Source organism: Tauraco erythrolophus, chromosome 20, assembly GCF_009769465.1.
Source record: "Tauraco erythrolophus isolate bTauEry1 chromosome 20, bTauEry1.pri, whole genome shotgun sequence".
Taxonomy (NCBI): domain Eukaryota; kingdom Metazoa; phylum Chordata; class Aves; order Musophagiformes; family Musophagidae; genus Tauraco; species Tauraco erythrolophus.
In genome coordinates, this window is record NC_141484.1 from 5,521,190 (window position 1) to 5,548,577 (window position 27,388).

General features: G+C 41.6%; 1 protein-coding gene across 1 annotated transcript; it reads right to left on the reverse strand.

Moving 5' to 3' along the window:
• Positions 1-1,249: 1,249 nt before the first annotated feature.
• On the reverse strand, positions 1,250-25,936 carry TOM1L1 (target of myb1 like 1 membrane trafficking protein). Its single transcript, XM_086624107.1, has 15 exons — positions 25,879-25,936; positions 25,676-25,760; positions 23,290-23,368; positions 15,926-16,075; positions 15,380-15,499; positions 13,685-13,792; positions 13,022-13,138; positions 9,391-9,524; positions 7,017-7,077; positions 5,464-5,581; positions 4,473-4,569; positions 3,894-3,954; positions 2,900-2,987; positions 2,263-2,335; positions 1,250-1,313 (listed from the first exon to the last, which is right to left on the reverse strand). Exons 1-15 carry the CDS (start codon positions 25,934-25,936, stop codon positions 1,250-1,252), a joined length of 1,413 nt encoding a protein of 470 aa, XP_086480233.1.
• Between the last annotated feature and the right edge of the window lie 1,452 nt (positions 25,937-27,388).

The window sequence follows — 27,388 nt, forward strand, 5'->3', positions numbered from 1 at the left end:
AGGAACATTGAAAGAAATGATTGATCCCCTTCCAATATTTACCGAGTAAATGAAAGCAACAACACCACCACAGGAACAAGCAGTTTTTTTCTGTTCTGCTAATCATGGATGACAGCACCTCACGGCCCAGCTCAGGTTCTTAACAAGACGAAAATCCAACTATTGCCAGCTTTTAGGAAGAAAACAACCTGTATTCAGAATATGACTGTCTTGGTTTCGGCTGGGATAGAGTTAGTTTTCTCCTGAGTCCTTAGAAAAGCGCTGCGTTTTGGGTTTAGTATGGGGTTTGGTATGAAACGAATGTTGACAATATACTGATGTTTTTAGTTGTTGCTGAGAAAAATCAAGGACGTTTCAGCTTCCCATGTTTTGCCAGCGTGCCGGTGCGCAACAAGCTGGGAGGGAGCATGGCTGGAGCAACGGACCCACAACTCCTAGTTTAGGATTGCAGTTTTGGGACTTCTCAGTTTGAGGATCACTAGTGGGGGCCGGGCCAGGCGCTGGGCAGCAGGTGGTGAGCAACTGCACTGTGCACCACTTGTTTGTATATATTATTATTATCGTTATTGCTTATTTTTTTATTCATTATTAAATTGTTCTTATCTCAACCCGTGAATCTCCTTTCCTTTTCCTCTTCAATTCTCTTCCCCATCCACTGAGGGTGGGGGAGGGCGAGCAAGTGGCTGCGTGGTGGCTGGTGGCCAGCTGGGTTAAACCACGACAGTGACTGCAGGAAGGGAACACTACCTGCCTTCAGACGTCTGTCAAGATGCCCAGTTTATAATTTTCTAGAGAGATTAAAACAGACAGCAATGAGGCCAAATTAGAAATTGTATTCTGCAGTTTCTGTAAACATAAGGATCTGTTTGGTTTGCCGCATAAAGGGGTAAAGCAATACAAAGGAACAGTTAAGTTGGAAGAAAAGCTTTCTTCCATACTTGCAAGAGCCCTTTTTGTTTGCTTGTATCAAGTGTTAACTTCATACGCAGGTGAATTCGGAAATTGTATTTTAAAAGGCCCCCAAAATACTTTAAAAATAATCATGCAAGTCACTTTGAAGAATGCACAGTTGAACGTGTAGGTCCAAGGAACTCTTCAACTTCCACACGGCTGAGTATTCCAATACTTATTGTTTGTCATGTCAAAATACAAACCCCATTCTGTTATTCATTTGTACGTTATAGGAAGCACTGCACAGGACCCGCATCAGAGAATAATGTGTGTTCAGCAAAAGACTTCACTTCCACCTTCAGCATTCCGTACTCTTTTTAACTTCTGTCTTCAGCACAACATCGATTTCTTCATAAACAGCTCTGAAAGAGGAGGAACAGGGCGACTCCTACATCACAGTTGTTTCATTATGACAAAATGCACCAACGAAATCCTGCCCAAGCATGAACTGCCAAGTTTATAGTGTTTGCCTAATGGAGCAGCATCATTTGGAGGATGCCTAGGTTTCCATGGAAACAAAGAGCCAATCCTGTGGTGTGTCTGTGATTATACATTTAATGAGATACCTCTGGACATTATCACTTTTGATGAAATAAGTCTGGGAATAGGACTGCAAAATGCAAGTGGCATGCAATTACTGCACTGGTTAAAAAATACACCAAAATAAATAAAGCTTTGTGGAGATTTTTCTACCTCAGAGTTTGGTAGAAATAAGTTTTGTGTACATAGCTCAAATTTTTTGCAATTTACCAGTAGCAATGAGAGTTCTACCATCTGTTTAGTTTCTTATTAGTTTTCTGTCTGACGATTTGACCCTCCGGAAAGTCCCAGCATCCATTCCCTTTTGTAGTTTATATTTAAATTGAGGATTTTCTTGATACGCCGTAGAACAGTATTCTTAAAAATCACAATTGCTGTGAATAGAAATTACATTGGTTACCTTGCTCTAGAACTACCTGAAGTGTCAATCAGCTTCCTCCACAAGGATCCTTACCATGTTTTTTTCATTTTTTCATATTACTGAACAGGATTTTAGTAGATTGTTTCTGACACAGCATTACTTCTCCGTTTTCACAGATGCCGTTCAATGAACACGCTATAGGAGTTGATTCCTCAATTGGTTACACCAGAAATATTGGAAGAAAACGTACAAAACACAGCCACTCTCATTGACGTTAGCGATTCCGTTGGTCAGCTAACGCAGTCTAAATAGCGTGGGCTGTTATCTCACTCAGAAAAAGCCACCTCAGGAGCCTTTTCACCTTTGGCACCTAAGACAACTGTATATTATCAATTTTAAAAGTCACTTACTCAGTGGGAGCCAAGGGATCAAATTCCATTATCTCATAGTAATGACTTGACTGTGACTTGTTCTTTGATGCAGCTGAAGAATAGACAGACAGATAAATCCAGATTGAAGCGTAAGTGAAAAGCGTGCTTACTGCGTGTTACCTCCCAAAAGCAGAAGAGGGACTTTTTACAAGGGCGTGTAGTGACAGGACAAGGGGCAATGGATTTAAACTGAAAAAGGGGAGATTTAGATTAGAAATAAGGAAGAAATTTTTCACTCAGAGGGTGGTGAGGCACTGGCACAGGTTGCCCAGAGAAGCTGTAGATGCCCCATCCCTGGAAGTGTTCAAGGCCAGGCTGGATGAGGCTTTCGGCAACCTGGTGTAGTGGAGGGTGTCCCTGCCCATGGAAGGGGGTTGAACTAGATGATCTTTGAGGTCCCTTCCCACTCTAACCATTCTATGATCCTCTCCCGTGTATCTAGTTGCTTTAAATGCTAAAATGGACAGACGTGTCCAAGAGAAAGCATGAGCAATATGAGATTTTTGTCAACGCTTGTTGCTGCTCCTAGTCTTAACAGCCATTATGTAAAGCCTTAAGTTCTAACAAGAAAAATGTATCTCCATGAAAGTTCGGTGGTCTGCAGAGTATTTATTACCTGCTAGTGACGGTCCATTTAATGACGTAGCATGTTCAGTCTGCATATTTACTGGGTTCAGAGGCACTGGGCTTAAAAGAGTTGCCATCTAAGGAAATGAAGCAAAACAGTGTGTAAACAGATTGTTCCGTAACAACTGGTTTAATTTAACTTATGTGACTGCTGACTTATCTTTAGACTCTCAGACTACAGCAGGTAAATTCTAAGGTCAACAGTTACCAATCTAATTAATCTCCATTCTCCACACAAAGTTCAAACATCTTTATGTGTTATCTGTAGCACATTTGTATAATTCACTCCTGTGTAATTTGTTACACTACGCAGACTCAAAGACCACAGTACTCACAATGCACATACCTGCTTTTACTTCATTTTAAAATAGGAAATATGCATGTGTGTTTGGGGGCCACTTATCTTTTCTATTTCATTCTGCTTACTACAGAATATCATTCAAATTTATAACATTACCTCAAAGCCCCTTCATATTCTTTGCATTCCTTCTGTCGTGGGTGTTTTATCTGCAGCATATGCTCTTTGTCCTACACTGTACTTGATTTTTAAGTGTGTGTTTTTTTTGGTGGGTTGTTTGGTTTTTGGTGGGTTTTTTTTTGCGTTTTTTTGGGTGTGGGGGGGTGTTTGGGTATCTTATTTGAGACAGAAAATACATGAGAGTAACATAATGGCAGCAGGAGGAGATCTCATCTTGCTTCACACAGCAACAGATTAAACACAAATAACACAGCAACTGCTTTCTGCAAACTCCCCAGACATTGTGCTGGACCCAGGAAAATCTGCTTTCACATTAGCATCTGTGGTACCAAGAGAGGAAAGTTGGCCTGGTCACCAAACATAGAGCGTTCCCTGATGTATGGAGAAGGGCCACAGAATAGATCTCTGTATCCCATTTGGACAGTAGTCAGGGTAAATCCAAACAGTTCTCATTTTGACAGTTGCCAGCAAAAGAATGATTATTCTGAACATGAGTGTTACTCACATTGTTATATGAATGTCCAGCTGGGTTGCTCACGCTATTGTTTTGTGCTTCAGTTGCAAATCTAGGAGAGAGTAATACACTGAAAGTAACTGAGAAGCTATAAAAACTGTATATTCTGATGGCTACGTTCTTTTTTTTTTGCTGGTCTGTCTCTGCCTTATGTCACAACTGAGAGCAGCATGGGCAGGTGGGCCAGTGTCCCATTCACATAAAAGGCAGGCAACTACGAAGACACCTCTCCTATCTTAAATTCTTCTTACTGACCTGTACAATTCATCTGTTTCTCCCTTTCACTGCAGCATTGGCAACACAAGCAGAAAGTCATGATATCTCAAGTATGTTTAGACTGTTGAGATAAATTTATGCCTATGACTAGAGAGTGCTGCAGGAGTAGTGTGTTTTTAAGCATGTTAAACACTGTCTAGCACACAGGTAGTTTTCACTTGTTTTACTGTACTAATGTGAAAAAGTAAATCTGTGTTCTCAGAGCTTTCTATAAACTAATTAGACGAATTACAGAATACTAACACCTCTGAAGCTCTGTTATCTGTTACCATTTCTTGATAAGACATTACTCACGGGAATTGCTGGGCTTTTGTAGTAGTTGTTAAATCAAGCTGTGGATAAATTGATGGATGATGACTGTTTTTATCTTCAGGGTGTGCAGATACGCAACCTGAAATTCAAAGTGATAATTAATGATCATTTAAACATTATTAAGCAAATGTTAGTTACTTGTACTATGAACATTGAAAGGGTAAAGTTTTGTTTGGAGGGCATATAAAGAATCCAAAATGAATTTGAAAGTAATTGCTGTTTATCACATGAAAGGCAAACTTTTAATAACTCTGAGAAGGTTTTAGATGCAATATATTTATCTCCTTAAAATGTCAGAACAACATCGATAGTGCAATACATGGTAGATACCACCTAAAACTTCTTTCACTATTTCTAAAAGATTAAAATGGAATGATAGGCATTTATGCCTGGGGGGGGCCTTCATGCCTTTAGCTTCAGCACACGGACTGCCCTAGAGAGGATAAAGGGGAGGCTTCTGCAAACAGTAGTTCAATGTACCAAAGTCAGGAGCTTTACTCGCTCCTCTGACTATGAAAGAAGTCTAAAGTTAGAGGCGATGAGCACCTTTCTCAAAGTGAACTGTTTCTAACACCAAGTGCCTCCCAAAAAAACTTAGGAAATCAAGAGGGTATGAGAAAAGCAGATGTGTGTTTCTTTCTCCCAAGCCTGCAGAACAGGCAACTACCACAGTGGCTTACAGGCTTCACTGTAACAGAAAACAGAGCGTGTTCTACTGTTCAAATTTAAGTAATGGGGGGAAAAAAAAGATTATTGCTTCCACTGTAAACAAACCACAGGGAACCTTCTACTATCTTATATTTTGTTCCTATGTACAAACATCAGCTCTCCTTTCAAGAAGATTTAAGCAGCATCCTTAAAGTTAAGGAGCATCTTTGTTTTCTTTCTCACGAGGAGCTTCCTGATTCCTCCACTAAGCCCTTGGTTTGTTTAGGCAACCAGACTGCAAGGGGAACGTGCGTCCATCACTTACTGCGGCCTGAAGGAGACACTGCAGAGTCAGTTTGCACCACTGTTGACACAGGAGATGGAGAATCTACCGACAGGTCAAGTAGATCACTTGAGGGAGCAGATGGCTGTTTCCTGTACAGCTTAACATTTGAAAAGAAAAAGATTTTTTTTTTCGTGTTTTTGTTTTGTTCAAAAACTCCTGTTTTGAAAAAGGAACTTGTATAGTTTTAAACAAATTGCTATTTTCACAGAATATAAACTTTTTAAAAAAATCACAATATTAAAAATTGGCGAGTACGAGACAAAAGCAGGATTTATTTTTCGTGTGTGTAAGATAGGTCATGAAACAAAAAATGCTTTCCAAAAAAGATCAGTTTCAGCAAGGTTGCTATTTCAAAAAATTAAGGAAAACAATTCCGAAGTAAGAAATAGAATGGACTCAATTCTAAAAAGCAATCATGAGCTTCTTTAGATACAGGTTTGATATCAATCTGATTGTTCCTGTACAATTATTTTCAGGCTACTTATTTATGTTATTAAGATTTGATACATACTTAGGAGATTGTTTTTTTTCAGTCCTGTTTTGGATAGGAAAAGTTCAAAATCACAACGTTCACTAGGACACAGAAAAGAGTTCCCTTTGTTTCTCCTGTGAACATGTTAGAATTAAAAACGTAGCCAATCAAAGATTTTAATAAAACCACATGTTTGAATCCTATGTGTTGTTCACACCAGAGTAAAAAAAATAATTTAAAAAGTAAAAGATGATGCATCTTAAACTTGGAGGCTCCTGAGTAATATAAAAATTCACAGACTGCACCATTTGGACTATTAACTCGTCCAACAGTGCATCCATTAAATACAACCATCCACCTATATAACCAGAATGTAGCAATAGCAGCTTTTCAAGGAAAACAAGATCATCTTCCACTTTTTTTTTTTTTAAATAATTGTCAGCTGTATTTCAGCATTCACAATGCAGTCATTTTCATATTGAGTCCTAGACGACTACACAATTATGGCTTAGCAGAAGTTGAAACACGTGCAAAACTGCTTTGGCCAATATAATTAACAACCATAATTATCAATCTATAAAAGATAATCATTAAAGATTTGCTACAAGTCATTATTCACAATTCAGAAAAAGCTCTGACTCAGAAAAAAACATCAGTACTAGTGGATTCTGATAGTGTAAGTATTTCAGCCTATAAATGCTTAGGCAGGTAACAAATGAAAAGAAACATTATGGTTCCTCATTTTGTATATGGCAGATAATAGTGCTTAGCTGTAGAGGTAATAAACCAACACTTGAATACATTTCTCCTTCTCTCTCATTTTTCCTGACCAAGCTTCAATCTTAGATTTGACATTATTTGCTACTTTAGTTACATGAATTTACATGAAATTCTGCAAGTGAGACTTTACAAAATCAGTAAGAGTAGCGTAAGCCTGCTGTCTCCTGAGCCTCTCAAGTAGAGAAGAAAATTCTGTGTATATCTAAAGTGTATTTTTCACAATGAACAGAAAAAGGAATGTATAGTCCTGCAGTTCACGAATTCATCTACAATTACTCACCTCTGTGCGTTCACGTCGTATTCTCTGATTCTCCAAAAACCGAACTCTGTTCCGAGAGAACCTGTTGGAGTTTCGGAGTTAAATGTTCATTCTGACATTTCTGTGACGTCATTCGTAAGAATATGAAACCAGTTATCATCAAAGTTTGATTATCAAAAGCCTCCAGAGGCACCAAACAAGCACTACAGGTCTCTTCTTCGGGGCACTTCTCTCTGCAGTAGCTGTTTGACTCCCTCTTTGCCAGGGCTGTGGTCCTCCAATGACCTATACTAAACACCAGTTAGTCTGTTCTTGGGCCCACTTTTGGAGACAGCCATCTGTTTCTTCCGAAAGAAAACAGGGCACAGCTGACAATGAAGTTTGCCTCTGTTCATGCCAGACAGGTAACCATGGACTGTGCCAAATCTGGCTCCTGACCAGAACACTCTTCCAACTGAGTCCCAGAAGTCCCCATGTTCCCTTATGCTATCTCAGTACACACCACACGCTTGTTTTGGAACACAGTCCTCTCATTATAAAAAATATTTTTTTTTAAAAAGGAAACCAGAAAATCTACCTGCATAAATATTTATGTACTGGGAGTCGTAAGAGTGCTACACTGGGTCCAGAGGAGACCCAGTCAAGTGATATTCAGCATCTATACGGTCAATGAAAGGACATGAGGCTGTCTACGCAACTGCATCTGCTATTCAGGGTTACCATACTGGTGAGGCCCACAAAGATAGTACATACACAGGAAGGAACAGAAGAAAAAAAACCTTTCCAACTGCAGAACATAAATATTTATCTGAAAACCAGGAAGAACCGAAAAGTTGGTAGAGCCACTAGAGGGAGTCATGATTACATCCATGAGGCCGGTTTATTGCACAATGGTGATTGCTCCCGATTTAATTTGGGCTCTGCGTTAACATCAGAAACAGAGAATGCAGCAAACAACACACACAGTGTCAGACAGATGCAGCTAGTTAAAATCAGTTTGTCCTTTACACATCTCATTTTTCAGAGGGAGTTCCAAAGAACAGGTCTTCTGCAACAAACATTAACCAAATACATTTTAATCCTTATCAACTCTAAAGTGCAATGCATCTACACTCATAACATAAACTATAACTTTACAGTACTAAAACGCAGTCATTTTCTGTCCAGTGTCACAATGGCCAATTAACTGCTCCTTCAATCACCAGGTGAGTCTTTTACAAGGAATTTATTGAATTATACCCACAAGCTACCCATTCAAGGTTCAAGAGGTTCTTGGCCTTGCCAGTACCCATCAGTCGTAACAAAAATGTAACCCCACATCTGACTTGAGTGGATTTACAGAAGCAGAACAGAATTCTATTTTTGCTTTACTAAAATTAAAAATTTCCTAATGCAAGAAGCAAGTTACACAATTCTTTCAAGGCAGTTACTGTAAAACATGCTAGCACTGCTGTAGACATAAGATTTAAAGATAAATGAAAACAAGTCTTGTCAAGATTAGGCCCAAAGTTTGTGCCATGACACTTATAAAAATTAGTGACATTTTCAGTACAGCATTCTGAAGATGTTTAAAAAGAAAACATGACTAAACTCTTTAAATCTGCTAAATTTAATCATGAACCACTGCACTTGATGCACAATGATTTCCTGAACATTTCTTAGCCATGGATGAGATAAACTACTAAACATGGAATACTCTCCATGAATATACTTGCTGTGATGTTTTGGGGGATAATTCTAGAATTTTGAGTTTCAAATTAATTTCAGTTTTGCTAGCATCTAGCCATGCTACCAATGACGTAACAAATGCGCAGCATGCCAATGCAAGCACTGCAGTGCTTCCATGTGTGAAAGAAAAACATATTCTGCTGGAAGACAAGTACAACAGCATTTTTCAATCCAGATGAGAAAAGCAAGTGACTCCTCAAGCATGCCATGAGGCACAATTTCCAGGGCCAATTTCTGCAGTAAAGCTGTTAAAGTTGTTTAGAAAGGAGAACAAGTATTGTTTCCTGGAAGCATATACACTTAACAGAGATAAGGACCATCACCAGTACCAGAGGGTCTGTAGCAGACTGATGATAATTCACTGTGCACTACCAAAAAGGAATGTCAAATTCCAGAGTGATTTTTGCTTATGTGCCTCCATCCGATTTCCCTGTCTATGCTGTTAACTTGTTTTATCCCATTCTAATGGTTTTCTAACTACCTTTGTGAACCATTTCTGAAGAAAATACATAATTTTCTCTTTTGCAATCATGTTGCTTTTCTGGATTTAAGGATAAAACCTGTATCCTCGTGGAGGATCAACACTAGATGTAGGGACCATCTGTGTCCATTAAGCGCGCTCACTCGATTAGGATACCAAATGTCAGGAGAGAGGCACTGTACTTACCTTTCGTGTCCCAGGAGGACATTATTCAGATCTTCATTTACTTGTATTAACTCAACTATCACATCTTCATTCTCCACTGTCACCAACAATTCCATGATCCTCTCCTGCATCATCCGACAGGTCTTATACAGTTTCTGCTCAAGGCAGGGGGAAGAAAAAAAAACCCACAAATTGTAACTGTGGTCTCCCAGTTTGTCAGTTTTGGAGAAGAACAATATGACATTTGAGTGCTGCAGACTCATGGGTAACATTCCTTCATTTATACAAACCGCACGCATACCAAACGTTGCAAATAGCATAATTTTCATGTCTTTGATCTCTGCAAGGCAGGCAGACAACTCCTATCATCACAGCCAGCGCTTCTACCCCTACCCTATCCCTACCTCTTGACTCACCTCTGTTTCTAAAGATATATCTGTCTCTAAAGTCTAAACTACAAATTGCAAAATAATGGGGACCTCTCTGGGTGATGCAGAGCAAATTTGATTTGATCCTGTTTGAAGCTGATTAAACTCAGCAGGATACTTCACATGACGTAATGGATGTGATCCTGTTCCACGTCTGCTTGAAGAAAAGCCAACAGCAGTCTAAATGACAGAAGTGCTGTGTGACACAAGTCTCTAACCCTCTAAGTGGGGAAGTTTGGACACACTTAATCTCTGCACTTTTTGAGAAAGATACACAAACCTAGTAGAATTAGCTGGTTGGAGATTTATGAGAGTTTATTGAGAAGAATTTTGCACCACTGCCAGTAGAAAAGGAAGTTTATTTATATTCCTCTCCACTGCAGATTTTGCATGTTCAAAGAAACAAATTCTTTAGTAACACGATCTTCAACTCAGCCAACATTTGCAAATGCTGGCTGGATCTGCTTAAAGGAAAAAAAAAAAAAAAAGGAGAGGGAAAATGACTCTATTTGCACACTGCTATTCAGAAATTGCTCTGGTATTATTTTCAAAGTGATCTGATTTTTCCTCAAAAAACCATATATTTCATGTAAATAAATGATTTTATTTCTGTAAGAAGAAATTCTGCACCTCTTTGCCAAATCTGCAAAAGGATTACAGAGCACTGTACCTTCCAGAACTGTATCTTTATAGCCCAGGATAAAACACACAAAAATGTATTTGGTTTAATGTCTGTAATTAAATTTAAAACCTCTCCAACTCCACACTTACTACCTCGTCTGCAATTTAAAAAAACTATTTATTTCTTATGACTCCATAGCAGACCAACCCTCCTTTGTAAATATCATCATTCAATAAAGAAGGAAACTGAGATGCTCATTTCAAGCACAGATTTGCTAGGTTTTGCTCCTACCCACAATGATGCATGCACTTTTATGTTTTGAAAACTGGAACTTAAAAATGAGGGACTTCCAGCTGGTATAACCATCACCAGTGATTCCAATGAATTTGTGCTAATTCTTACCAGCTGATGATCTCGATCCAAATTCCTGCGTGTCCATCAAGTACGTCTATTCACTATCCAGTACAAAAGTTTTTCGCTTTTTTGGCTGACACTGAGCTTTAGCTGTTCTTTAACTACTGTCACTGGTCAGTGCAGTATTTCAAGTGAGATCTGCTATCTTAAATCTTGTCCAAAACAGGGTGGAGAAAGGGAGGAGCCTAACCACTAATGAAGCAACAGAACCGAAAATATGTTAGACTGATAAAGTTCACCCTGTTATAGTTTTTATTGAGAGATTCCAGATAATGAGAAGGACTGAAATAATGTCTCCAACTCACTCCAAGCCTAAACAAGCAGCTCTTTTAATAAAGGACTTTGTTCTCTGACAACACAAGTCTAATCCAAACAATCCAAGTAGATTCACAAACAAAAGGTAACATTAAACATTGTTAAAGGAATGGGCTACCCATGCTTAATGCTTTACACCATTCGATGCACAGGGGAAAAGAATAGAAAGAACAACAGTGAAATTAACATAGAAGGAATGAGTTTTTAGTCACTCTCCCACAAATGGGAACTCCACACCCTGTCCTCAAAGTTTTGCCAACAATTTTATTACTGGGAGTGTCAATAAGAATCCACTGGTTTACTGTGGGCAACCTCATCTGTGCTCCCACATGCAGAAGGGCCATAGCAGGAGACAGGAAATGAAAGACATACCTTTCCTGCCTTGCAACCAGTAACGCTTCCCTTGCTGTGGACTGGACAGGGATGGCCAAGCATATTAAACCAGTGTATTCTCCTACCTGGGTTTCTTTCACTGGTTGGTTAAATCAAGGCCAGGCAGCACCTTGGCAATCTCTCTGGCGGCTGCAGCACTAGAGAAGTGAAGTATCGTGCACAGAACAGCCATAGATTAGCTGCTTAGGTGGTGTCCATCGCTGGAACAACCTATACTCAACACCTCAGTGCAGGGAAAACAAGCCCTCTGCAATCCATCGCAACAGCTGTTTGCCCATGTTGAAAGTCTACTCTGCTCAGGGCCTTGCTTCACAGACCCTTCCTCCTTGGATTTGTAGCTCCACAAATCTCTGCAAGAGAGACAGTTTTGGAGATGCAAGGAATTTCCAGGGGAGCAAAAATCCCTGAGATCATGTCTGTCTCCTCTCTGGTTCCCTCAGACCACCAGTGCTGCCCGTCACCGAAGACAAGAGAGTGGCAAACTGCTGCCACCTCTCCATGTCTCACTTCCAGTTGTGAACCAATCCATAAATGGACACAGCTGAACAGCACGACCTTGAAGGCAAACCAACAGCACCCAGTAAGGGTTCCTTGCAAAGAAAAAATTGTCCACTGCACAAGAGAAGCCCATCGAAGGCTTGCAAAAATTAGATCAGTTCTCCAACACACTTAATGCTGACTAATTACCAAAAACGCTTCTTCATCATAGAAGTTTGGAGGTTAAGTTCAGAAACAGAAGTATGTGATAAAAGATTTTTGAATTCTTGCAGACAATAGAAGCAGAAAATGTCCATTGACATAGGTCACTATTGAAATCCTAAAGTAATACTGCATTTCTAGTTTCTAAAACAGAAAATACAGCATGAGCAAGCAGAAGAAATTCCATCACAGAGAGAAGAATGTCTGCATGTTCACTGTCAAATCTAAACTGGACTATTGCGATACACTTCCTTCAGGCTACACTTTAAAAAGCACATGGATTCACCTACAGCACAGCAAGCTCCCAATCTTTGAGGTCACACACATAAAACCAATGCTTCATATTCTTCACTGGCCTTCAGTCTGCCTTTAAGGTACTGGTAATAATAAAAGAGAGCACTGAAAACTCCAGGACAGGTACGAGAGAGAGACTGTGTCATCATCTATTTTCCCACAAGGCAACTGCGTTCAAATGGAATGTTCTCAGGGCTGTTCGACAGAACATGCTCAAAAGAGAACACTCCATTATGAAATTCCTCTGCCCTTGGAATTCCCTAGAGTTTAAATTTGCATTGCAATCTGTATTGCCCTTTCCTGACTATCTAGATGTCAGGGGAAGGTGAAGGAGACAAGAGAAAGCTGAGAAAAAAGAGATAGAAACCTGTCGTTGGATTCAATTTGGAAACCTGAATCCAGATGTTAAAAGAAAGGATACAAGATATTTTGAAATCAACTTTGAGCAAATCAAACCAATAGCCCCTGACAATTAATTACTACATACCTGTAAAAGATTCATATCATCCGGATTTTCAGAGCCAGGAACATTTTCTTTTAATATTGATGACATGACTTTCACATTCATTTTTGCCATATCCAGTTCACTGTACAGTTTCCCAATCTGTCGAGTTCAACATGACAGAATATTGTGTACGTGAACAGAGTTAGCAGAATAATTCCTACCTCTAATACGTACTTTCTTCCCCGTTAGGTATAATATGGCCTTAATTAGCATTATTTTACTCCGGTCACATGCCATGAAAATGAATGGCATTAGCTCATTTTTTATACGTGCAATCAAACTAAGATCTGAGTCTGATAGCACTACTCGTTTTCCTTACAGTTAATCCTTCTCACTAATGTTACTGTTACTCTTTTTAGTTACCTACAGGCCAAGCAGGAATGGAGGTGAACTGTCCTTTCCTTTCTGCTTTAGAATCATCTCTTCACACGGGTCTTATGAAAAAGCGAGTTTGGCTTTCTCACTTATCTTTGCAGTAACTTTTACCAATTTGCATAACAACATTGTAAGAGATTATTAGATATTCTCATGCTTGAGTAAATGATTCCACTTTCTGGTTGGGGTACTCCCTGGCATTTACTGAACTCACTTCTGCGTACTTTGCTTGGGCAGACCACCACATGAAACGTTTTCAGGAGAACGAACCTGCTCAGGAGTCAACAATAATGTTGGGCCTGTGGGAAGAGGCAGTGAGGAACGTTTTGCAGGATAAGCAGAAGACGGCGATGACTTTGTAGAAGGCTGAGACGAAGGCTGTGAAAGACAAAAGAGCAGAGCTCGAGTTTAACAAAAGAACTGAAGCAGACATCCAGATGAGAGAGCTACAAAACATCTTTGTCAGACCAGACAACTAGGCATTAGCTTCTCATAATCAATGCTCCCAGGGAATTTGTTGAGCAAGGTCTGTTTACAAGAATAAATTTAATGGCTATTTTGTAATGAAATGAGGCTTGGAATTCACATGACTTGCAAACCCATTTAAAAGATAATTCCATCACAGGATAAAGTGGGAATGGCTAAGAACAGGCTATCTCCTTGAGCTCTTAAGCCATCTAACAACCAAGAGTCCTTCCTAAAGTGCACTGCAATTTTACAATGAAGGATAGTTTAGAATGTGATCACACTTGGAAACAGAGGAAATGTCTGGGGAGTTAAGTCTGGGTCTCTACAGAAAATGAACTGCAAAGGTCTTCTGGATCAAAAAGCTGGAACACTTTGTCTGCAGAAAGCTCCACTTGCATCGCATTCGAACTGCCTGCTGTATTAAAAAACCCAAACCCAAAACCCAGCCTGCACAAGACTACACACTTCAAGTCCTTCACTTCCTACAGACTGAGCTAATAATTGTGTTCAGGTCTGCTGTTGCTGAGATCAACAGAAGGTGTGCCACTGATTTTAATCGGCAGATACATATGGCAGACAGAATTGTCTCTACTGTACTTGGTGAAAAAAAAAAATCATTGTCTGTCGAGAGCTTTCTCCACACAGCTTGTTCAAAAAACCTTTAAATACATAAGATTTTGTGAACTCCACTATTCAACCATCAAATCAGACTCGGGATAAACCTGCATCACTCCTGTCTGCACTGATTATAGACATCTAACTCTGTAATTGCAAGGTTCCACCCTGTGGTGGGTGGCTCTCACACTTCCCAAAACTCTTGTGAAAACTCTCTAGCAGAAAAAAAAAAATCTGGAAAGAATGGCCTGAAAACATGTACTGTATTTTCAGTTGATGTCAAACGCTCAAGCCATACTTACACCTGATGTCCTAGATGCTACACGATGATGCTTATAGACACATGCTTAAATTAACATTTATTGTTTAAAGGCTGTGCAAAACACTAGAGGAATATATAGACAATATTTTCTTATAGATTTCTACCTCTCTCGGTTTAATTTTAAAGGCAGATAATACTCATATTCTGAACAGTACAAGTTGCTTTGAAAATCTTACTCAGTTTAGTTGAGGCCTTCAGAATGTGACAAGTTTGGAGCACTTAGCTCTCATTCATTTTGAGGTAAACAGCATGCTCTGTCCTTTACACATTCTGAAAATCTCAAGAGAGATGCTTCCTTTTTTGAGAATATATCCACTAATCTGTGGTTTGAAATAAAGTAGACTACTATATAGGCGAGGTTTCTGTGTTGTTATCTTGGCTGTTATAATTGAAACTGATTCCTGCTCACGTGCTTAAGTAGGTTGGTCATATTCTGCCCTGGAGCATTTAAACAAAAAAAAAAAACAAACCAAACCAAACATGCCTGCTTTGTCTTCAGACAATTAACACATCCTGTTTCTGATTTACAACAGTTATGAAGTATCCTTGTGCATCCCCACCTTAAGTCCTCCTCTGCTGGCATCAGAAGATGGAAACTCCACTCCTTTCTTCAGCAATTCTAGATAAACTTCTTTTACTTCACTCACATCCACCATTCCTTGGAAACCTTGGGCCCACGTCTAGTTTTGAAATAACAGGAACAATAACAGTCAGAGAAATGGACAGGCAGTGGGTCAGGCAAGTGCTTCTAAAAACACACGGTCCTAAAGGCAGGTCATTCCCTCCGTCCGCTCCAGCTAACTCCATCCAAAGCAGCAGGAACCACTAAAGCTCTGAAGTTACCTTTCATCCTGCTTGCTAAGTTGAACCACAGAGGGAGCATGTGCACAGACTGGGAGGGAAATATAAAAGGTGGAGGTCAACAGTTTTCCAGTTCTCTCCCTTGGTCTCCCACTCTGTGCTACTTCCACATGAAGCAGGAGCAGCAAGAATAAAGTCTGCTTTAGGAAGAGGTTCCCATGAGTATGTTACAGGACAGAAATGGGCTGCATCATTAGATGTTTACCATACAGCAGAGACACAAACACTGTTTACTCTGGACTTACCCTGATAAAGGTCAAGATTCTCTCCTGCATGTCAATTGGCAGATTGTATCTTGGATTCAGTAGTTTCACCAGCTTGTCTTTACAGAAATCTTTCTTCACAACTAAAGACTGGAATCTGGGGCCACAGTTCTCTATACACATATCAAGCAGCTGCACACACAAAAAGCTTCTGTTACACAGATATTAGGAAAAAAAAAACCCAACAACTTGACTGCTTTTGTTTCCTTTTATTTAATTTGTTCCAAGGTGTTATGGGGAAGAGTACAAATGAACAGATTATTGCCAGCTAGCTCACTAGAATGTCTGATGAGGTTACTACAGGGGAACGGTAGCTCACTGTGTGCAGTTATACCTATGCAATACACAATGAGATGTGTTAGCCAGAGTCACACTATTTGTAACAGAGAAGTATGGTCACACTTGTTTCCATGTCATAGCACTTACTGAACTACAGTACCTTAACAGCATGAAATCTGTCTATAGCTTAAAAAACGACTTGTACAGATTGAGTAATAGAATTAATTCACTGCTTAGCACATAGGTACCCTGGTCTGACAGATTCTGAAGAGCTCTACAAGAGAAGAAAATAAGATTACTAAATGCCTTTCTTCTAATCTGCCCTGTAAGTGAGAGACTAATGAAAAAATAGAAAAGGACAAATTCAACAACTTAAGAGTACAATTTCTCCATGTGTTTTAAAGGTCACATTGATTTGAAACAGAATAGCTGAATTGTTCCAATTGTCAGATTAATCTTCACAAAAGAAGTGTACTTCCAAAACTTTGCTTGGAATGCTCAGAGTAGAATCCCTGCAAGCAACGTGTCTGCCCTATCAAATGCAGCAGTATGTGATAATGACATAATACTTCTCTCTCGTACACTTGGAGGTTGCTGGTTACAATTCCCATTTTACATAGGAGATATCAAAAGCTGTCACTACGTCCCAGTCATCTGAAATCAGGCCAACACAAGTTTTGATGAGAAAAAGGGGTCAGTCAGATCAGGTGCAGAATCAGGAATGGAACTCGTCTTGCCTGGCTCAAATCAGGAGATGGACCACAGGACTACAATGCCCCATGTAGAAAAAAAAAGTCACTCTTGTGCTTTTTGCTCTTCAACTGTGCCTTTACTTTCCCTCTCAATTTAAGAGGGGAGATGGAAATGTGAAAAAAAAAGGTAGAAAATAATAAAAGTTCACAAAATTACACGTGTTTTGAGACGAAACCTCCTCTGAATCATGCAACAGACAGAATATATTCTCAAAAGGATACACAGAATTTAAAGGACACTATTGTAATCTTGATAAAAGTAGGTTAAATATACTTTCCTATTCAGAGCAGACTATATTTGACTAAGTTGAAATAATTTTAGTAACTCATTTTCTAGCCTCAGGACTTGGGGATTTTTCTCCCAGTGTGATCAGGAACTCATGGGACAAGAGGTTTAAGACCAGAAGAAAACATACTGCTGAAAAGAAAACAGGGTAGAACAAAGACACTGGCAGACTGCTGTGCAAAACCCTAACTGGGAGATAATTACAAAAAAATCTTGGCTTGAATCGTTATTTTTCATTTGAAAGAGTACATGAAACATATGCTAATAAACCAAGTCATTTGCCTGTGCAGTACTTCAAAGATGGTCTGTGTAAAACATTTTCAACCCAGTGCATGGGAAATTTGGTATGCTACTCCCTATTATTAATTCTCTACTTAAGGGACTGAGTATTTATGCTCTGAATTAAAGTACTGAACGAATGGGCTAGATCCTCCACTCAATTATGCCTGCACCCTACTCAGAGCAAAACTAAGCTGGTGTAAAAAAAAAGAAAAATTTGACTCTATTTTTAACTGGACCATTCATGAACAAGCCACTTTCATGCTAATACCCCCTTTCATTAGAATTTCAGTATGGTTATTTATCCTTGCAAATAAGACTTCACCTTCCCAAGCAGTTCCATCGGAATGCACAGATCCAGGGCGGCCAAGTCAACCACTGTTCCACAAAGCACAACGGAATCTCAGTAGAAACATGTTTTAATAACAGAAAGGGCAAATTAACTTCAACCAAATCATTAAACTTCCTCTCCATGACAGACAGGACCTGAGAACTGTTGGAACTGACAGAGCTGCTATGAACAGAGGTGAAGACAAACTGTAAGGCAGAAACAAAAAGCAGAGAAGGTGGGTATAACAAAGTCAACTACATTCCTAATCTGTAGAGACCTCTCTCAGAATTCAGTAGGACTGTCTGCTCATCTAAAGCAGCCCAGGTACGGTCCATAAAGCTTTGACGAATGGATGTAGTTTGGGACAGAAACTTCTCAGAGCTAAGGTGAATGCAGGAAAGCACAGCTGAACAGTTTGCTTCTTCGTATTTCTGACTCAGAGGAACAGGTCATTAATCTATCTCCAGGATCACACTCTACTAAACATACACTGATGCCTATCCCGTAGAGTTCATGAACAGCAAGACACTATTTCCAAGGGCCAGCATTTAAAAGAAATCTGTACGAGCAGCTTTTTCAGCTGCCATTCAACAATCACAGCGCAGTGGCTACATAGACTTTAACATGATTCTGTATTTCAAAAATACTAATTTTTCATAAGTCTTGAATTTTTCAAATCTTATATATACACAAATATATATATAAAAAACCACTGCAATATAGAATCATAGAATCATAGAATCATAGAATCGTTAGGGCTGGAAGGGACCTTCAAAGGTCATCTAGTCCAACCCCCCTGCAAGGAACAGGGATATCTCCAACTAGATCAGGTTGCTCAGGGCCTCATCCAACCGGGCCTTGAACGTCTCCAGGGATGGAGCATCCACCACCTCTCTGGGTAACCTGTTCCAGTGTTCTACAACTCTCATAGTAAAAAATTTTTTCCTAATATCCAACCTGAATCTACCTCCCTCTATTTTAAAACCATTACCCCTTGTCCTATCACAACTGGCCCTCCTGAACAGCCTCTCCCCATCTTTCTTGTAGGCCCCCTTGAGGTACTGGAAGACCGCTATAAGGTCACCCCGGAGCCTCCTCTTCTCCAGGCTGAACAGCCCCAACTCTTTCAGCCTGTCCTCATAGGAAAGGTGCTCCAGCCCTCTTATCATCTTCGTGGCCCTCCTCTGGACCCTCTCCAACTGGTCCATGTCCTTCTTATGTTGGGGACTCCAGAACTGGACGCAATACTCCAAGTGAGGTCTCACGAGGGCAGAGTAGAGGGGGAGAATCACCTCCCTCGACCTGCTGGCCACGCTCCTCTTGATGCAGCCCAGGATGCGGTTGGCCTTCTGGGCCGCAAGAGCACATTGCCGGCTCATATTGAGCTTCTCGTCCACCAGTACTCCCAAGTCCTTCTCCTCAGGGCTGCTCACGATCCATTCTCCGCCCAGTCTGTATTTGTGCCTGGGATTGCCATGACCCAGATGTAGGACCTTGCACTTGGCCTGGTTAAACTTCATGAGATTGGTACGGGCCCACCTCTCCAGCCTGTCGAGGTCCCTCTGGATGGCATCCCTCCCTTCCAGTGTGTCGACGGCACCACACAGCTTGGTGTCATCGGCGAACTTGCTGAGGGTGCACTCCATGCCACTGTCCACGTCACCGACAAAGATGTTGAAGAGGGCCGGGCCCAACACGGACCCCTGAGGGACGCCACTCGTGACCGGTCTCCACATGGACATCGAGCCGTTGACCACTACTCTCTGAGTACGGCCATTGAGCCAATTCCTTATCCACCGAGTGGTCCATCCATCAAACCCATGCCTCTCTAGTTTAGAGAGAAGAATGTCGTGCGGGACAGTGTCAAAAGCTTTGCACAAGTCCAGGTAGATGACATCCGTTGGTCGACCCTTGTCCACCGATGCTGTCACCCCATCGTAAAAGGCCACCAGGTTGGTCAGGCACGATCTGCCTTTGGTGAAGCCATGTTGGCTGTCACCCACCACCTCCTTGCTCTCCATGTGCCTTAGCATGGTTCCCAGGAGAATCTGCTCCATTTCTCTTGCTTCCCCTCAACATCCTTTTATTTTCCTTTTTGCCCATATATACCATAAAGTGTAATAAAATTGACTAGGACTTTTTTGACTGAGGAGCTGGAGGACTCTCTCATGCTTTTGTTTTTTAGATCCTCTGCTTTGTGAAATGTTAATTTAACAAAGGAAGATCTGAAGGCCACATTTGTCACGCTAATTTTTTTTTTTTTTTTTTTTTACATCTGAAAACTTACAGACTATTAAAAGGAAAACCAGAAAAAAACCTAAGGCAAAAAACCCCAAACTTCAAAATTTACATCTAACCAATGACTTCCTTTAAAATATTTTCCATCAACGTAATGCAGAAATGAAACAATAATTCCATCTTAAATTTCTGCCCACTGCTTTGCACGCAAGAGTGCGTGTGTGGACACAGGTACAGTGGGGGACACATTAAATACAGTACTTCCCCAGGGGCTGTTCAATTCCCAAGACCTTACAAGCATCAGAACTGGGGGCACTGCAGTAAATGCTTTACAAAACCAAGGGAGATCTACAGAGACAACTGAACAGGTGTCTCAGCCTTCGCTATAAAACCAGAGTTTACATATCTAAAGTCTATCAGTAATAAGGAGTCAAACAACACATACACACTTTGTTGGATTCCTGCCTAAAAGTTCTAATCCTCTTCGCTCCAATGGCGAAATCGCCACTGCTAAGCCTGATCTCTTGGCTTTATCAAAGACTGCATGAAGCAACTTCATGGCCTGACACACCTCAATCCATGTGACTCCACAAGCACCAGGTAACTTCACTAGATCAGAGTACATGAAGTTAAACCATAGCCAACATGTTACACAGCTGGCACTCACCTTTCTTCCTCCAAGTAAATAAATAAGCACCTATGAGCCAGGAGGAGGAAGACAGTGTTGAGACTTAACACATCTCGATGACAGAATCAGGGCTAACACGTGCAGTTGTGCTGCTTCACATGAAGACTTTCACATTTCACTCTGTGTGTATTATCTGGGAATAAGCTCCTTAAGCAGTTTCATTAGAAAGATTAAGTTCCAGAATTAAAAGGTCGAGTAAATAAAAGTGGATCAAAGTACATTTCAAAAGAACAGTGATTTGTAGATCACCTAGTTGTATCTAATGCAGGTAGGAGAGACAATTTCATGTAGAGTCTCCAAAGCTGGAGGACCACATTTACTGTGGGAAACACAGGCAGTAATTTACAGTTCATCAAAAAGAGAGCCCTTATTGCCGTATACATTTGGGAGAAAAACAATTTTTAAGAGATAAGAGGTGCATGGGGGGGGAGGACATGTGTTTTAGGAATTGAAAATTATTTATGTCCTGACATTTGCAATGATTTGCTGTTCCAATCTCAGCATTTCAAAATGGGAAATAGGAACAATTTCACTCAGGCAATCAAGAAGTCAAAAAGAAGATATAGCACATAGAAAGACTGATTTGGGAACAAAGGAGTTAAAAGTCATACATGGTCAGCAATGATGTCGTCAGAGGAATGGTTTTACATCTACTAAACTGATGGCAGTACTGGTAGAAAACCAGAAAAAAGAAAGGAGCCAGGGGCAGAGGGAGAGGCAAAGGATGGAAGATCTTACATAAGAACAAAAGCAGGAAGAGTGTTAAAGGAAAGAGTGGCACTTATTAAAAAAAAAAAAAAGAAAGAAAAAAGAAAAGAAAAAGAACAAAAAAAGATTAAGGAACTCAGGGAGAAGAAACCTGCAGACAGAAAACAGAAGCTGGGCCAAAAGGATGTGATTGCCTGGCAGGCACAGTTACGTGCGTATGAGTGGGTGAGAACAGACACGGAGAAGGGACCTGGAACAGTAAAGGGACCGTGAGAAAGCACTGAACTACAAGCACAACTGAAACCAGGTACACACTCCATCTGCGAGCAAATACAATGAGCTTCCAGGTCAACATGATAAAGCTCTTCCTTGGATACACCTGAAACAAGATCCTTCTCGCACTTTTATGTTCTTAAGAGCTAAGCTATAATGTCACCTTGGGTATATCTGCAGAGTAAACATCCAAAGAAAGGCTCCTAAGTCTAAGCACTGGGTTATCATAACTCCGATTCACTGTGTCAGAGACTCAGAAAAGGACCCAGGTGCACAAAGACTGTAGGAGAAAGAAAGCAGATCTGATACAGGGATTGCAATTACACCGGAAACAGAGTGTTTCTGTTATGCAAACACACAAAAAGGTGACTCATGAGACAGTGGCAGAGGAAGCCAAGAAAGAAGTGTGGAAATGGAATGAGCTGAAGGTATACATCGGTATGCTTAACAGATTTATCTGCATCTCTAACTTGTCAGGAGACACTTGGGCAATTGCTAAGTGACCTACAATTTGACACTATCAATCACCTACCTTCCTTAATCACTTCTCAGCACATATAGATAATGATTTTGCACAACAAATACCAAATCCATGAGTAATAGTACTCAGTGTAATGCAGACAGGTCTCTACAACCTCAATAAAGGAAACAGTGAAGAAAATACTTCTATACAAATAATGAGACACAAATCCCTAACAAAATACAAATGGTATGACTCTTCTTGCAGTTGCACTATTGATAGTCAAGAGTAACTCAAGTGGGCAACTCTGAACTTATGACAGCGTTAGGAACTTCCTGCTACTGCCTACGTTACCAGAGTAGTGGAAAACAGAGAACTATGTTAACATACTCCAGTAAATCAAATTGGCTGAAATCACAACGCTTCCCCAAACTCTGGGATAGTTCAGAAAGACTGTCAGATTCTGGAGGCCAAGTTATCTCAAATGAGGATATTCCCAGTCACTCCGACCTTTAGTCGTAACATCTGAATCTTACACGGCTTATCTTGTGTCTTGCTCCCTTGCTGAACTCACCATTATTACCCTTCCGTTTCAGTTTCTCATTTACACACGATAACGCTTACCTGTGCGAAACAGGTATCACACATTCCACCACGCTGCGTGCCATGCTTAGTTTAACTAAGACCACTACCACAAAGTGAGTAACAGAATGGTCAAATGTAGCTTTTATGTAATATCCCAACCTCCATATCTTTCACCAACAAGTGGGGCACTCACAGAGGGACAGTAACTGGAATAAATAAGAACTATACTACTTTTACACAGCATAAATTAAAAAAAAAGCAACAATAAATATAATAATTTGTGTCATCCAGGACTCTACGGAACACCAGTAGATCATCTGATCCGCGCTGTGGTAGTGCTGTACACACAAACAACAAAGACAGAAAACATCCCGGAGAGTTGTGTCAGTGATAATTTGCATGCCACCTTATCGTTTAAAATGTTTTCCTTCTTAGTGTCTAATTAATACAAATATAGCTGTACTTACAGACAGGGTAAGCCTGATCTCCTTATGGTTACAGTTTTTTGAAAGCTTTTTCTTTAGTGCTTTAACTGCATCTTTAGGCCTGTGACAAGAAATTAAGTAGAAAAAGTTACCAGTGAAGTTAGACTGTTTTTCTAGTTCGTAACTTCATCCAGGAGTCAAAAATACCAACCTGAGATCCAAGGCTAAATTTCTCCCTGTATTTACATCCACATAAAACTAGAGCAATTGGCCCACTGATTTCAGCAAAACCACTTCGGCACTGAGCTAGAGTAACACAGCAGTGAATCAGGTTTGTTACTGCAGACTGTGCATTACTCCAGAGACATGTGCAGACAAATAAAGTTATTCTCCTCGGCAGAGTCTCCTCCAAAATTCTATTATTTCACTGCTGTACAATAGATTTACTTATCTAGCTTTTATTGGTATGAAAGGGAATAACAATTGCCAGCTGTATCAAAGTTGACTGGTACCTATTTTTCCACATATGATGCAATTAAAAGTATTCTCCTGGGAGTGCTGTCAGGAGTAGGGGTGTCTTGGCTAAGTTCCAATCTTACAATTGCAGGATGCTTTTAATTCATCTGGGTAATTATCATGTATGGATGGACAACCCATTCCACCCCAGAGATAGTGGCATTTCTAGCCCAGTCATTTTGATTTCTATATATACACCCCGTATCTTTTAACTATCAGTGCAGGAGGAAAAGGGTGGAAGACAGTATCAAGATTATCACATGTGGGAAACAGTTTTGCCTGATTAATATGGGCTATCTATAGTGTACAATTATTAGGGCCAACTCAATGCTCATGGACAACAAAAACAAGATGTCCTAAAGTCTCTTTACGATCTCTCTAGAAACTAAGATGGAGCAATAGGCATAAATACAATGTTTCAATAGAAAAAAGACATCTTTGTTGAAAATATTAATATTTCAAAGCCAATGCAATTAAATGGGTATTTACCATTACTGCGTTTTTCCGTTTGAAATGTTATTGTACTTCATCAGAAAAAAAAAAAAAAGAGATTTATCTCTTTTTCTTAATCCTACGTCATACCCAGTCATACTAGTAGCACATCAAGTAATGGATGGGAGCATGAGAGCAAAGAAAATGTTCCCTTCCAGAAAGCTGTACTACTACTATTCCACTCCGGCTTCTCACTTCTCTCAGTGAAGCATCTGGAAGTGCTCTGGTCAGGAGCTGGATATTTCATTAAAATAACTATTGGCCTAATTAGATACAGCAGTTCTGCTGTTCCTAGTATCCTGTTACAGACTGCGACTAGTAGTAGTTGCCTAGAAGGAAGTTACAAGTTCCTCTGTAAGCATAAGCTGTGCACAAGAGGAAATAGTTTATTAAAAAAAGCTCTGTTGCACAGAAGCTCCCCATAAAAACGAACGCTGAGGGTCAAAGCGTGCTGTTGCTTATGGCAACGACCAGAAGGGAGTTACTACTGACCTTCCAAGCTCTGAGAGCCATGGGTGAGAGTATGGGATCCAAAAAAATGAAAGGAAGGAAAAGCTGATATAAAAGAAGATACTTGTGCAGAAACTAAGGCATACCTCATTGTCCTGGAAAAAGCTCTCCAGTCGGTGATAAAATATGCCACTGCTAGCAGTGAGTTCTCGCAATGCAACGCTGAAGCAGATCTTACACGTGAACAAATTTCCTTCTCCCCCTTTTACAGGTAGGAACGAGGCAGCACAAAGCAGCAAGTGACCAAGCAAACCAGAGCGTGGCCGATCGGTGCAAGAGGCCACCTCTGTCCCGGGAGCCCCAGGTACACGCCTGGATCCCACGGATCCCACTGAACAGAAACCCAGCCAGCGCTTCGCTCTTCTGCTGTCTTGTAGGTTGGCTGAGAAATCACATAGTGGGCAACCCCGATTAAGTTAAAAGCACAGAGTTTTAAACAGTGTTGTAGGCAACCAAGTGCTCATGGTCTATTTCCAGGCAGGGTTTTGCAGAGCACGGGGGCACCCGCTTGGCCTGACGAGCGGCACAGGTTACAGGGAACATGCCAGGCTCAGGCGAGGCGCCCGTGTTATCACCTTTCTCCAGCACTGTCTATGGGGAAGAGCCTACAAGTTCTAATCCCTGCAAGCCCTGACAGCTGAGCAAGAGGCACCGAAACAGGCAAAACTCTTCCCCAGGAACCAGAGACACCTGCTCCTTGCTGCTGTTTCGTTTTAGGTAACTTTACATACACATCGTATGCCACCTGCTCAGTTTTGCCCTGCCCTCGAGCAACGCTGGTGCTACCGCCGAGACGAAAAAGCGGCTGTTCGCATTTCCCACAGGAGAAGCGGGCAGGTGATGGCACTGCCGGTCCCTCTGCCACCGGGATGCACCCCCGCCTCGGCCCGCGGCCGCCCGCCCCGCTCACCCCTCCTCCGTGGCGTTGATCACGTCGCAGATGTGCATGAACTGTCCCCACTCCTCCGTCTGCAGCGCTCCGAACGTCGCCCGCTCTGAAAGGCCAAGGGCAGCCGCCGTACAGCCGGGCCGGGCTCCCCGAGCCCCGCCGGGCCGCGCGGGAGGAGCCGTCCCAGGCGGCGGGGTGGGAACCGGCGCCCCCCCGTTACTCACCGATCAGGCAGCCCACGGCGGTACCGAAAGGATCCTTCGGAGCCTTCCCGAAAGCCATGGCCGCTGCCTGCAGGGTCGCACAGCCTCCGAGGTGCAGTCCCGTCCCGTCCCGTCCCGCCGGATCCGGCCGCTCCCCTCCCGCCCCGCTGGTCGCTCCCTTCCTGGGACTGGGGCGGAGCCGCCTCCAGGTGCCGTCGCGGCTCCTCGTTGCCGATCGCGGGCGGGCCGGGCCGGCCGGGGCGGGGGCTCCCCGCGGCTCCTGCAGGGCCGCTCCGCTCCCCGCGGGGCGGCGGGACAAACGCTCACGCCGGGACGGGAGCGGCCCCGCTGGAGAGCTGCCCCGGCGGGGCGCTTCGGCAGCCCGGGCTCACGGGCGGGGCAGCCCCGCACGCCCGGCACCTCCGTCCCGGACCAGAGCCCCCCACTCACTTCCACGCGGGATCACGTAGCCACATTCTCCTTTTCCTGCTGCTTGGCCGGTGTGGAACGTGAGACGGGACCCCGCCGCTCGTGGCAAACTCGAGAGTTTTCCCAGCCATCTCCTCCATGGGGCTTAACAGCTGAAACCACGAGAAACTTGGCATTTCGTACGGCAAAGCTCAGAAACGCTTCGGTCCAACCGACCCAGGGGCTCCCAACTGCCTGTTGGCACCTGTGACTTGGAAATCTGTGAATTTTGGCAGAAAGGCAAAAAAACCCCACCTGCCTCGCAGCACTCTCCCCCACGAATGTATTCAGTGACACAAAAGACAGATGATAATTTTGTCTTTTCAGGTATTTTGAAGAAGTTTTTACAGCAGAACGACTTTTTAAAGGATCAGCTTTGCAATATAAGTGTTAAGACCTTCAATGCAGGTATGAGACTACAGAAAATCAGTTTTTTTCAAAATGTAATCTTTTAAAATGATACCTGCTGCAATTTGCTGGTTAAATTGATGCACACAATGCATTTATTTTAAAAGAAGACTGCAAATGCAGTGAGAGTGACAACTTCTGCTGCACCACACTCTGCACGCTGTGTGCAGGTACATTTCAAACTTTAGCACCCACCGCTGTGAAGTCACCGGGGCTGACCACCGCTCCTGCAACGTTCGTACATGTTTTCTCAAACCCGTATGTTCTTTTCTGTTTCATGGATTTAACCAGAACAGATGCACAGATCTCAAAGCAGCAGGGGAAAAAACCCCGCTGCATCTAAGTTACATTCATAAAGTCATCCTTTGTTAATACAAAGGATGTAGGCACCACTGACATGTTCCTCTCGCCGCACACATTTCCACATGTGGGACTTTGTTCCTGCAATTACTGTCAATGACTTCCATTGTGTCATTCCATCACAAGCCTGACTGTATCTCAGACCTATACAATACTTGAGAACAAATGTGGCATGAATGAAAATTAAAACCTCAGCTGTAATTTTTGTTGACTGAGAGTTGTAATTATTTTGGTATCAAATACAGAATCATATTAACTTGCATTCGAGTACAGCTTAATCAGTCATACAAGTCAG

Excerpts from the sequence above, each read along its gene's own strand:
- TOM1L1 (XM_086624107.1), bottom strand. The coding sequence starts at position 25,936 with ATGGCTTTCGGGAAGGCTCCGAAGGATCCTTTCGGTACCGCCGTGGGC. Across the intron at positions 4,570-5,463 it reads AGTGTCTCCTTCAGGCCGCA|GTTGCGTATCTGCACACCCT; the intron begins GTAAGTGATGGA and ends TTTGAATTTCAG. Across the intron at positions 1,314-2,262 it reads GATCCCTTGGCTCCCACTGA|AGCTGTTTATGAAGAAATCG; the intron begins GTAAGTGACTTT and ends CTCCTCTTTCAG.